General features: G+C 47.0%; 1 protein-coding gene across 1 annotated transcript; it reads left to right on the top strand.

Annotated features, from left to right (window-relative positions):
• The first annotated feature begins 414 nt into the window (after positions 1 to 414).
• Positions 415 to 7,506, top strand: LOC119454088 (keratin-associated protein 19-2). The gene is made up of 4 exons (XM_049667800.1): positions 415 to 462; positions 4,151 to 4,306; positions 5,578 to 5,799; positions 7,246 to 7,506. Exons 1-3 carry the CDS (start codon positions 451 to 453, stop codon positions 5,794 to 5,796), a joined length of 387 nt encoding a protein of 128 aa, XP_049523757.1. The 5' UTR covers positions 415 to 450; the 3' UTR covers positions 5,797 to 5,799; positions 7,246 to 7,506.
• Positions 7,507 to 13,454: the final 5,948 nt, after the last annotated feature.

The following is a 13,454-nucleotide window of genomic DNA, read 5'->3' as shown; positions in this document are numbered from 1 at the left end:
AGCCTCTGCGCCTCCGTACTTCGCGGCGTTCCAGGAAACTCGCGCACTGCCACTCCGCTCTCGTCGTGTACGTAACACCCGGACGTCCAGCGACCAGGCACAGGAACGGGTGCGCGCGCGGCTGTAGGCCAGCACAGCTGATAGAGGTCCTTCGCGCGAAAGGTGATCGCCGCGCGGACAAACCGCGCCCCAGCGAGGGTGGGCGCGCGTACAGGGGTCGGCCTTGCTCCGCTAAAAAAACAGCGAACCGGCAGGACTGACAGGACCCGAGGCGGCCTGACCGGCGTGCGGCCGGCCGGCGAACGAGGAGGCCGCTTGGTCTCGCGGCTAAGCCTCGGGGGGGTCCACCTTCCCCACACCCCACCCTGTATAAAAACCAGGGCCGGCCAGGAGAACAATTACTCGCCGCTGTCGGTTTGTTATCGCAAGCACACCCAAGTCGTCGCCGCCATGAACGCTCTGGTCTGTATAGCGCTTGCACGTGCCCGAGCGGGCGCGCGCCGTCGAGAGCTTGCGCGTCGTGGTCGTGTTCGTTTGCGCGTAGGCTCTGCTCCTCGGATTCCACGTCGCGCGATGAGTTGATGATGCGAGGCTCTAAGGGACATCTTCCGAGGGGAGGGTCGCCGGTCATGTGTGACCACGCTAAAGGTCTCGCGTGTCGTCACGAGAACGTGCCTGTGACGCCCTCATCGTCACGGGGAACGCCATGATCCTTGTAACACTGCCACGAGCTGCGAAGCAGCTGACGGTTCCTATTTGCATTTGCAGCTGGACGGTGTTGCAAATGCAAACCGCTCGATGTCACGCGAGGTCAACCAGACGCAGCTTAGAGGTTTGCGAATCTCGATTGAAGGACGCTAATGGCCTCATGTGGCCTTGACTGTGGTTTTAGCGTGACGTCATAGTCCCGTATTGGTGACGTAACCATGCCTTCGTGACGCGCCCATTGGAGACCTGAAACTTAGAATTAGGATACATCTGCCGATATGCACCAATGAGGTTATAGCCCAGAGTTATTTTTCCAGAACTACGTTTGCTTCATGCATCTCTCAGGGTAGCGGCGTTTGGCTTCCCTTGGAACACATATGCCTTAAGGCCCATGCGAGGATTTCAGGATTGTGGTCATCGATTTGGGTTTGTGACGCACGTGAGCTCGTTCGCTGGGGGCTTCATCTAGAGGTTAGGAAGGATGTACCTACAGTCAACACTTCATGGAATTTATCCATTTCTACAGCAACTTGTAGCTGTGGCGTAGCCAAATTTTGTAAATGCGTATGTACAGCTGCCCCGCTTTAAATTATTTACAAAATTCTCAAGTCGCTATCTTAACCGTTAGGATACCGACTGTTATCATAATTTGTAGTCTGCCACTATTTCTGGTACTGTTATCGAACGCTCGAAACAAAAAGGCATCGTACGCCCTCTTGCGGCAGTTGTTTTCAGCTTCTCTCGCATTTTTTTTTTTCGACGTTCCCCTGTATCCTTATGTAACTTGGCATCCAGAGGATCTAATTTAGCTGCCAGAAAATTTTAACCAAGAATTTGCGTCTGCCAAATGTGGCATTTATCGGCATCTATAGAATTTCTACAGTCTACAAGATTTAGCATTTTGAAGAAGCAAATCGCCGCATCCATAATGTACGTGTGTGCGATATACAAAGTGAGTTCTCATGCAGTCGCGGTAAACTGCGTAGTTGTTTAGGCCGTAGCTGTTATATCATAACAGTTCAGAAGCCACGCTTCAAAATCAAACCTTTTCTTGGATAACGCTTAAGCGCAAGCAGACAACCGCAAAAAGGAGGCGTACACGGTGTGCTAGTGGAGTAACCCGCCACCTCAACTACTGTGCCAGGTGCACAAGGTGCCCAAGCGTTTCTCCCAATGGGTACCTTTCGGCTAAATTTGTTACGTCCATGCTTCCCGTGGGTGACGTCACAATTTGAGCATTTTCAAACATTGCTCCTATAGCCGCGTGGCAAATATTTTGCAAGGCGTGGAATGTGACACGGTTTCACAGCTTGTAGCTCTGTACGAGTGCCACCGGCTAAACCGCTTTGACCTACACGCTTACGAGCAAAGTGGATTACATATGTTTGTTTGTTTCGCAAAGTAAATTACTCTCGCTTGTTTATTTTGTTTGTTTGCGTAATATCTGCGCAAGTAACGGGAGAACCAAGGACGCGTCGTTTTTTCCTCGGCGCTTATCTGCGTCATGATCATAAGGAAGAAAAGAAGGCCGAGCCCTTACTTCATATTTACAACGTAAATGAAGACGATGCGTGAACGGCAGGATTTCTTAGCCTTCTCGCGCGCACCTTTTCTAAAGTGCACCACGATACTATGCTGCTGAGGAAAGCACTCGACGCTTTCGCGGTGGTCCGATATCGCCTTCTCTACGGAGCTTACTTCGGTAAAGTGCTCCAATCGTTACCGGCCGTCTCGGACCTTGGCGTGCCAATATATGCGCCTTGCGCTGTGGCGGTTCGGTTGAGCTGCGAAAGAGTCTCGAACGCTCTATACACCTCCATTATGGCACGCTTAATTCCCTCCTCAGATGAAGAAGCAAACAAATAAATATAGCGAGCACACAAGAGACCGTCCGCAACGTCCTATAGATTCACGGCCTGACTATGTATCTGCGTGCCGGCTCCTCGCAAGGTTGTTGCTTTAAATGCACGAGGTCGCTTTCCTTGTGTTTTGCTTCATGCTTCAAGGCCCACCGGCGCTCGAAGTGGGGTGGTCTCGATTAACGTTAAGCGTTCGCATATCGTAAGTGAAAGAGCGATAGGTCGGAGTTTCGGACTCAATTTTCTCGTGCCGACTGATCGAAGATTCGGGAGAATGTTGTAGCTCGCGCTGGGTTTATCTCCCTGTTGTGCTGCTCGGTTACGGTGATGAACGTTGCTCGGTTAGATAGCGAGCTTCGAATTAGATTGGCTGTAAAGACATTTTTAAGTTGTAGACCAAGCCAAGCTGCCGCGACGACGGTTTAATCGTTATCGTGGGCTTTGCATTCGGAGGCTGAGAAGCACTCTTGATTTGTGGGTGTTGGCCCGCGACTCGGCTGCGACCTTGTCTCGTTGACCTATGCTCCCATAGTGTTCCACATTCACTTATCTGCCTAACAAGGCTGGATAAGCTGCAGCTAAAAGGTTTACGACTTCGTTGAATGCTTGGTGGTTTGAAACTAGCCATATGAAGTAATTGTGCATCTACGAGAATATGCAAGATCAGTAAACGTTTACTGTGTACGGGATAAAATTTTATCACTTAGTCCAGAGATGAGGACTCCGTGGTTCCTAGTTCACTGATGTCATCCCTTCGGAAGCCCTTGCAAGAGAAGTGGTGACGTTCTGCTTGAAGCTGGGACATGCATTAAGAAATGATTGTAATGTTAACACCCTTCTGGAGAATAATCTCTAAAGCTTATCTTGAAACTGGAGAACCATGCTCGAACTTTAACGACACTTTACATGAAAAAAGGACTTCATGCCTCGCAAATGCTTGCTTTATAGTTCATTAACTGAGGAAACTGCCTTTGAAACATACATTTTCAGTAGCACGAATTTAAAAACATCTCACGTCAGGTGGTCAAGACGATTAGGAACCGTGCTTAAACTCGTATACTCAACACCGGACAGTGGGTCACGTCACCTCAAGGCTGTGCCATATTAAGGCGATGAATACTTTTTTGCGCCGTCAGTTCTTCTAGCCTGCACCTTATTACCATCTGCAATGACGTACTCGTAGAATTCTGAAAGTAAGGTCGTTGGCCTCTGCTAAAGCTAATCTGAAAGTTAGAATCCGTGACACCTGAATGTGTTTTTTTTATCATGCGGCTGAAACACAGTTGGTGTTTCTTCAGAAAAACATGTATCAGTCAGTATATATGGAAATTTTGCATCGTATTGCAAGACAGTCCCTTGAGCTTCCTTTCAACACGTTCAGTAAAAGCACGTCCGCTATTTTTCTCACGGCAGGTATGTTTTTAAAGTAAATGTGTCACAAAGAACTGTGAAGTCTCTCACGTGTTTAGTCAGGAGTTCGCGTACCAGTAACTCAAGAAATTGCCGTCACTTGCCAAGTCCAAAGTTGTGGATTTTTTTGTAGCTCGTTGACTACGATTGAGTGAACCGCTTGCTTTCCGCAGTTGGTCACCATTCTTCTGGGCCTGGCGTCCTACGCCGCCGCTGGAGGCTTCACCGCCCCATCCCCCTACGCCGCTAGCGTGTACGGCCCGTCTATCGGATCCGTTGGCTACGGATACGGCGGACGCGGATTCCTGCCTCAGGCCTACAACCTCCAGGTGAGTGGTCATACCTTTTTTTTTATGAATGACTGAAGCCATTAGAAAGTCTTTTGATAGCAAGTGATGCTTGGAACGTTTTCGCTCGCTCAGGTTGTCGCAAAACAATCGTGATACCTCTACAGCTTACGTGCTCCCATTTCATTCGTTCGAATCATTGCATTGTGCTTGAATGCTTGCACATGTATCAGCGAAGAAAGCGGAGTCTCCCTCCAACGTATTTTTCTCAAACCTACTTGGGTTGCTGCTCACGTGTAAGACTCTGAGAAAACCTTCAAGCGTACATAAACCATTGCTTTCCTTTGTCTCCACCATGCCCAGTGCGCACGAAGTATAAACATTGTGCTGATGTATGCATCAGAATAAGAATCAGAATCGCTTTATTACACATACAATGGAAGGAATAAATGGCGGAGTTTTTGCCTATTACGGTCACAGGAGAACTAGATTTTGAAGTTACGTGTTCAGTATAGCAGAGTTAGCGTTTGCTTCATAATTACAGAACTTTATTTGTGCGTAAATGGTTTGCGATTGTGATTGATTTTCTGATAAGTTTAGTTTCTTCGTGGCACTGCTTCTTGAATGATAGCGCGTAGATTGTTTATCACCCCAGATGTGTACTTTCGGTTCATTCACTCAAATTTCTAGCTGCTAGTTTTCTTAGTATTTGTTGCTTCGATATGACAGGGTATACTTAATACTTTGTATGGCCGTGTGCGCAGCCATAACCATGACGGCGCGTTACAATACCTTTATTATCATGCAGCATAGTTGTTTCGGCTATACAGCTGGAATATGAGCATACGGTGGACATATATTGAGATATTTGCCACTCAGGAGTCCTCAGATGGGCCGGAGTAAAGGTCAAAATGCATTCAAGCTAGTGCGTTGCTTTTGTCTCACTCTTCAAGATAATACATTTGTTTTCAGCCTGACGCCCACAACTTTCAGTAACCGTGCCAAGTCTATTCTAGCCCCCACAATATGTATATGAGCAGTCACTAGAATTTGTATACACGTTTTTTTTCCTGCAGACTTTGGGTCTTACTGTTCTTGTCGACCAATGTCTGTTGATTTACAGCAAATAGTACAATCAACATATGGAACAGACTTACTAACTTTTGTCCGGGACTTGCATGGGCTGTATAGTGACGAACTTGTAAGTGTATAAAAAGGCTGAGCAGTCTACAAGAAGTCATAAGAGAATGTGTAAATCTACGCACTGTCCGAATTCATTTCACAAGGATGCTGATGAGCACTATCTGTCGCAGGTGCGCTTCGGTGGTGGCGTCAAGGCCGGTGTTGCCTACGGCGGATACGGACACGGAGGATACGGTCTTGCCGTCGGTGGTTACGGACACGGTGTCGCCCTCGGCCACGGAGGATACGGACACGGTCTCGCCCTCGGCTACGGCGGCTACGGACACGGTCTTGCCCTCGGCTATGGCGGTTACGGACACGGTCTTGGATACGGAAAGCTCTACGGTTAAACGGTACGCTTCCAGTACAAGCTGCTCAGGCGCCCTGCAGAGATGACAGTTGTCCGATTACTTTTTCAAAGCTTTAGTTTCTAGGAGCAGTACGCGTATAGCGCATTGTGAACGCATTGTGGACGAAAACAAAATTGGTGAGAGGACACACTACTTCCATGTTCTAGTCCACGAGGCGTCGTTAGTCTCCTGCTCATGATGTATCAACGACAGGCCCGAACCTTAGTGATATAGGTTTATAGCTGGTAAGAGCTCGCATTACCACGTCCGTCCTTGAGACAGGGCACAACTGGCGCGTGGTACGGGCATGTGACACTTGCACGTGGCCCGGGCACGTCTGGTGCCACCATCAGCTGTTAAGAGCTCGTCTTCGTTCGTAGATTAGGCGTCTTCGGGCAATTTTGAAACAGTGACCAGAGGGAAACGATAAAATGTACCGAGGTGAAACTTTGCATCAATGGAGTAGACGTTAGGCACACACGGCTGAGGAATATAAAGATTGTAGTGAAGTCGTAGAGCCCAAAATTGATCAGCCAAGTTGCTATAAATCTGGGAAGAACAGTCGCAATGTGTCCAAGGATGTTTCGTGTAAACTTCTTGCAGACTTGGTCGATCTATGCGCTTAAACCAAGCATATGTGAAGGCTAGTCAGAGCAAAGGATCGCACTTGAAAAGCTTTTGCGCGTCTTGAGGGGTCCGCTTATACGTGTACCAGAATTCTCGAGACCGGGGGGTTGAAATTGCGTAAGGAACTTGTTCTGGCAAATAAGTTGTCATGGCCCACACATTGTCTTAAAAGGGACACTAAATAGAAAAAAATTATTTGAGCTGTTTTAGTAAATTACACTTCGTCAGTACCCAAAAAGTCACCATTACTATTAGAAGAGGCTTAATAAGGTAGAAATGAAGCAAAAGCGAAAGACGGTAGGCGAGGGGTTCTTGAAGTTCCTGTTCAAGTTCGCTCGTCATGGTGTCGCCATTTTGACGGCATTGTCTCGGTCACAGTTACTGCTTTTATGGCTAAGGATGAGCTTAATTGTATTCTAAAAAAAGCTAGACACCAAATTTAGAAAGCCCTAAGATATTTGATTCAGTCACAACACCATAAATATATTGAAATTATTGACACCACACCTAGCGTACCGGATAAAAATGGGAAAAAATGTAACATTGAACATTCACAATCTTTTCCCCTTTTATTAATCAACCTCTTACTAATAATCAACCACATACATTTATAATTCAACCTAGAATTTTGAAGGAGTACTTTTTGAGTCTAAACAATTTTGGTGTTCCTCGTTAGTGTCTCGGCAGCACAGCTGAGGGTTCCTGTAGCCTGGCTTTTTTTTTTTTTTTTTGTAACGTGGGCAAGCCGGGCTATCTGGCTCTCTTCGTCTCTTAGCGTGCTCTTGTAACAATTTGTTCTTTTTTTGCTTTCTTTCTTTTCAGATTCACCAAGCTAGCAGCTGCGTGCATGTACATTAACACATAACCCGGGCAAAGGCTCCGCAGGACGGATACGCAATGTGTTCGCCATCGGCCGATGCGCTCAAACTCGAGAGTACAAACACACAAAGTACGTACACACAACTCTCACGAAACACTCTACCCAAGTAACATGCGCTACACGTGACAAGCACCACACTCTACGGACCACGAGACACAATAAAAATGTTTGTAAAGCCTGTCTTGCATGTTACTGGTTGCGTCTATGAATATCAACTGCATGCCAATCGCTACGCAGAAATTACAAACTGTTAAAAATGTACACGTTACATAGTTCACGATCACTAATGAGACCACTGCACCAGTGCATGATAGAATCCTTCTCACTCGTGCTTTGGTGCACCTATCCTTACTGCTGGAACTGCGAGTTGTTCAAAGCATGATTAATTGCAATTTTAAAATTAATAATGGCGTTAGGACTGCACGAAACATTCGCATCTCTGATGAGGAGTTGTTTACCCCTAAAAGCTGTTTCTTCACCTTGTTGGCCTTTCAGAGCAGCAACAGTTCTAATGAGTGCGTACTGTCGGCTTGTACAAAATTTAGAATCGTCACGCAGGTGTTTAGCTCAGTGCGAACGTGCATAATATAGTAAGCTGACAATAAAACATGACAAAGCATACATATCATTCGCAGTCAACGGTTGCAACGAAAGTTCGCGGGGTCAAGCATCGCTGAAAATTGCGCTAAAGGACCAAATCCTAATATATGATGTAATCTCAGAAACGCATACGGTTCCCAAGAATATTCATTATTCAAATAAAACGTGTGGCTAGCACATTTATCAGCGTTTTGATGCGCCGACGTGTCTTAAATTGCGCGAATAAACTACAAAAAAATGCCAAGGATTGAACATATATAACGACGAGAAGGCCCGTTGTTATTTGAAGAATTGATGGCACAGTGAAGGCATTGCGTTAGACGAAAACACAAAGTCTATTTATGCCAACATTTTTGAGAGTGGTACCACTTTGCCAGGGCAGTTTGACAAACTTTGAAACTGCCCAGACGAAGAGAGTTGAACTCTCGAAACTTTTGGCATAAATAAACTTTAAGGTTTCGTTTGCCACAACGCATCCATTGTGCCATCATTTCTTTATATATATGTACCATACAGCGAGTTCGCGCACTCGTCAAGAAGTCAGCGATATTGGATTGGCTTAGATGTTTGAAAGCATATATTCCTTTGTGTGCTTATAGCTGATTATGTTTATGTTGAACACACTGTGGCACACTACATGTCAGTTACATCACCCGCCTTCACGTTAGCTTTCTTGAAAGCATTGAGACCAACACTTCACAACTAGTCGGACAGCGAAACCCGACTTTGCTGCATACTGTCGCCTGCACCGAGTGCTCAGAGCCAAAGGCTTAGTTCTAACAGGCGCCCGGAAAGTATAACCGAAAGTGCGAGGCGTCACATCAGCGAGGGCATCGCGTTCTGGCCTTCTCTCCTTCGGCCAACGGTCAGTTCCTGGGCGTGGCAGGCGAGAAACCCGAGGCGCCCGGCCTTGTTCCAGGTATGCGCTGCCAGCCTGGCCTTTTTTTAATGAACGGCGGCGGAGGCAAAAGACGAAGGCGCCTTGGCTGGCGACAACCAACACGCTGGCCCCGATTGCGAACGCCGGCAACGAGGCGGACGCCTGCTCTGGCACGCTGGGCTCACCGCCACCGCGAGGTCTCCGTGGGAGACTGTTTCTTTAGCTTTTTTGTTGTTTCTTTTTTTTTGAGCCCCGGGCAACCATGGACAGGACTCAAGGAGAACTGTGCGACCACGCCACTGATAAAGCATGTCCCTCTCTGGCCCCCACCCCTCACTTCCCTTCGTCTGATTCACTGCTTTGGCCAGACACTGTGCGTATGGTACAAAAAGCACCTCAGTATTCTTGTGCGTTGGCGTGCGAGGCATTGCGTCAGTTCTTACGCGTGGCCCCCTTGGGCTGGGAAACGGTTTGTATAGCTTCGGGGTTTTCGGGTTGTTTCTTACGAAAAAAGCTCCATCCGTCTTGAGCTGTGATGTTGTGTAATTAATGCACGTTGCGTGACTGCGGCTGAATCCCTTCAGCGAATGCCGTCAATAGCACCAAGCACTTATGCGCACGCGAACTAAAAGTTGATGGTTTTACTCTTTTCTGGCAATAATAGCGATGAAGTTTCAGGGGAGATGTTACACGCTGGGGTTCTTTACAGGTTTCGCACAGTCATCTTTGCGACCCCTACAATAGCAAAGAAAGAAAGCTGCACCTTCCTTCAGTTCAGCTATTTTGTGCTTTAAGCCGCGTTAATTAAGAGCTATCAATGGTGCGCCATAATATGTCAGTAACGTCATGTTCAAGCTCTTTGCTGGCGTTGTAACTTGCGTTCGAAGATTTTGTGCGGCGAAAAAAAAACATTAATCACAATAGAGCAGACTGGCTTACCGAAACTGTGGGGCTTCGTTGGCAGTGACTTCCCCTATTATTTTTTTAAGCCCAAAGCTTACAACTCAGGATAATTAGTGGAAGTGTTTCAGCCAAGACCACGTAAGGAAGTGACGCCAGTTACGACATGTGTCATCCAGTTGCGTACAAAATTGGCATCTTCGGCGAGACAATTTCTCTATCAGTGAAGAGGAAGCTCTGCAATTAGGTTTCATCTTGCAAAGCCCTGATGCTATCAGTTTAATGTCATTAAATATCACAGTGCAGATGCAAGAAGGGGTTCTGGAGGCACTGTAACATGTAACGTTTTTCAAAAGTCGCAGCGTCGCTTGTCGTCTGCCATTACAGGGCTGAGCACTCGCTTTCGTAATGGTTTTGGTAATTTATCAACTCCCTTTTCTACAGAAAACAAGATGTCTCGGAAATTTATTAACGGGCTTCTCTTGTGGAATCCCGAACAAATCTATCTGGTGTAGTGATCAAGCAACGTGAACCCTGTCACATTCTCCTCTACCCAAATAGAGTAACGGAGTACAAGATCACTCGCCGTGGTGGCTCAGTGGCTAAGGCGTTTAGCTGCTGTTCACGAGGTGGCGGGATCGAATCCCGGCTGCGGCAACCGCATTTAGATGGAGGCGAAATGCAAAAACGGCCGTGTGCTTGCGTTGTAGTGTACGTTAAAGAACCCCCAGGTCGTCAAAATTAATGCGGAGCCCTCCACTACGGCGTGCCTCATAATCAGAACTGGTTTTGGCACGTAAAACCCCAGAAAGAAGTACAAGATCAACGTATAAATCAAAGTGAAACTCATTCAGGCCAAGGAGGCCCCAGTTTATTTCTGAGCAAAACTAGGCAATTAATTTAGGGGTACCTGTCATACGTTACACCTGCTTTCGAATGCTGGTTATTGGCCACGCTGGTGCATGCAGGCATCATGAGAAATTCAAGAAACTTTTGAAACTTCTTTTTCATTTGCCTATACGAAAAGATGCGTGCATTCCGTTCATGAACCCATCTACAGACACCTTTTGGCTACTTAGCAGGTAGATGAATGGACCTCTTCACGAGCGGCTGATTACATGAGAATGACGGGCCGTGTATATTTACTCCTAGAAACAACCGTCTTGTATGTCAAGCGCGGGCGAAAGCACATACATAATTGAATCGCGAAAGCACATACACTTACAATCTCCCATAGTCAGAACTGCTGGGTATCGTAGAAAAGAAAGATAAGAAAGAAAACGGGACAGAAAAATGACCCCGGTAAAAGAAAAGAATACAGAATGGAGAAAACTTTGTTCCACGTTATTACGAATGATGACTAAGGCCCGTAACTGAGTGCCGCGTCACGGCGTCGCTGGTAGCGATCAACAGGTGGCAGCAGCAGCTCGAAGGGCTTTCTCCGCTACGGACCCTCCTTTCGCCTTCGCTCGTTCTCGTCTATTTCGGCCAATGTTGTACGCACATTTCGTGCTCGAGCATCGTCACTTATTGGCGCCAGATGGCGACACTTCCCAGCGGACAAGCTGGCACCCTGGCAATTCTCTCCTACTTTCTCTCTTTCCCGCTCGACTTTCTTTTCCCCTCATCCGTTCGCTCTCGTTTTGCAAGAGGCGAAAAGACGGAGCAGTCACGGCGAGCGTAGCTATACCTCTTGCAAGGCCATCGCAGGAGGCAATCGCTCCGCAAACCTCGCGCATTCAAGATGGAGCAAAGCGAGGCGGCCCGCGTTCGGCGAGCGATTAATCTGCTCTCCAGCTGGGACGGTGCGGGCGACCTACTCCCAGGAAAACCTTCGCTGTGATAAATGTATGCATTAAGATAATCCTCCCCGCCCGCTCGTCGGGGGACCCTACAGTTAATGCCGCCATAAATAAGAGTGCACGCAAAAGAAGTGTATGTTACAGGCAACTCGGCTGCATTCTCCCTGTCAGTTGCGAGTTTAAATTCGCAGCCGCTGTAAAAAAGTGGAGCAACACAAGCATACAACTTTAGTTATCGAATAAATTGTCAATTGTCAATTAGTTGTTAAATGGTCAAATAAATTAAATTAATACCGGCACAAATAAGAGTTCACACACGAGAAGTGTATGTTTGAGGCATCTCGGCTGCATTTTAGCGGTCAGTTGTGAGCTGAATTCTGCAGCTGCTGTAACAGAGGGAAAACACGAGCGTAAAACCTTTGTTGTCAATGAAATTGTTTTGATTTCGCGAACACATATGTACATGATAGCAGAGGAGCCCCCGATAGAAGCCATCTCTCGACACCTTGACGGAGCTGTGGATTCCCAAAACACCTTGTCGGCAGTGCAGTTCATAAAACGAGTTGCGTACATTGCTTCAAGTACTCGATTGAGTTAGCGGAACAATGCGAGTGGGGGAAAGAAATGAGTGAGTTCATTTCTTGTGCTCGATCAGTACTTAAGTCTGATTGAAATCTGTATTTTCAGTATTGAATCCTGGAAACGTGGAATCAGAGTATTTGACACCAGCCACTTGACCAACAGCTCGCAGGGACGGTTTTTCCCGTGGCATATACAAGATACTAATGCCGCATAATACGTAACTGAGTCACACGGACAGGAAGCAAACGAGTTGTGGAGACATGAGTTGGCGGAATCAGCCGTGGCCCTTAAGAACGACACCAAGACCACAGTCTGACGAGGTTAAATGTGCTGAGGCGAAGCCGGACCTGCTCTGAGCAGCTGAGTGTCCTGAGCGCCCGCAACACAACACGACTCTAAATACCTCGCGTTCCTGATATCAATTGCTGCAGCGGCCACCGAGAGGCACCTGATGGGACCTGTTCGACTACAGCGTGTATACGACATATACTTACATCAAAAAGTTTAGTGTATATTTAAGGAAGTACGAAGTATAGGCACAGTGCTTTGACGAAAGCATTAGTTTCAGTTTCAGTTTTATTGTTTACTTGTAGAAGAAAAAAAAACAAGAGGATTTTCGGATTAAAGGCAAAATGCGTGACAGAGGATCCAACACCCTTGTATACAAAAGGTGTTGTATCCTCCGTCAAAACCCTTGTACACAAATGACTCTAATTGGGTTTTGGCATCCATCTATTGGATGACTGAATCTCGTGATGTACGAAATGTGAAAAACAGCTGGAACCACCTCCTGCAACTGCAAGTTATCCACAACCGAATATCGACACCCAGCTAGCTGAAGTGATGATGCATGGTTTGTCTTTGGGGAAGCTTGCCATATACCAAAGGTGAAAAACGAAGCCATCACCTTCTCCTACAAGTGGCACCCTCGCCACCGAATAACAGTATCTGTTGCGTAAACGTATGGTCTGTTTGTGACGGGGTATTATGCCGCAGTGGCACTCAAGAGGTTCAGTCTTCTGTGAAGTCCAATGAAACAATGTTCCATCGCACTTCCGACTGTGCATTATTATATTTTTTTCGTCCTGCACATTTTGCCATGTCAACGTGTACCAATTTCCGAGTACCGTCAGTGGCCAAATGTTAGTCGCCAAGCAGGACTTCAATCTTTACAGGAAGTGCACCAGGAAAGACTAGCGTACCGGTTCATGTTACCGCACCTGGCTTTGAATGGTTAGCTATGACGGTGTCGGTAGCGAAAAGAAGCCATCACTTGCAGTATTACTCCGGTTGCAGTACTCCGGCAGCGAGCAATGCTCCCGGAGCTCCTGGAGGTCAATGACGAAGCACAGCTCGTACTCTTTTATCAGCCTTCTTTAATAAGTTT

The sequence above is a fragment of the Dermacentor silvarum genome, chromosome 5 (assembly GCF_013339745.2).
Source record: "Dermacentor silvarum isolate Dsil-2018 chromosome 5, BIME_Dsil_1.4, whole genome shotgun sequence".
Taxonomy (NCBI): Eukaryota; Metazoa; Arthropoda; class Arachnida; order Ixodida; family Ixodidae; genus Dermacentor; species Dermacentor silvarum.
The sequence above is the reverse complement of the archived record's forward strand: the minus strand, read 5'-3'. Positions and strand labels throughout refer to the sequence as shown.

Coding starts and splice junctions, on each gene's coding strand:
- LOC119454088 (XM_049667800.1), top strand. Junction 4,307..5,577: donor CTCAGGCCTACAACCTCCAG/GTGAGTGGTCAT, acceptor TATCTGTCGCAG/GTGCGCTTCGGTGGTGGCGT.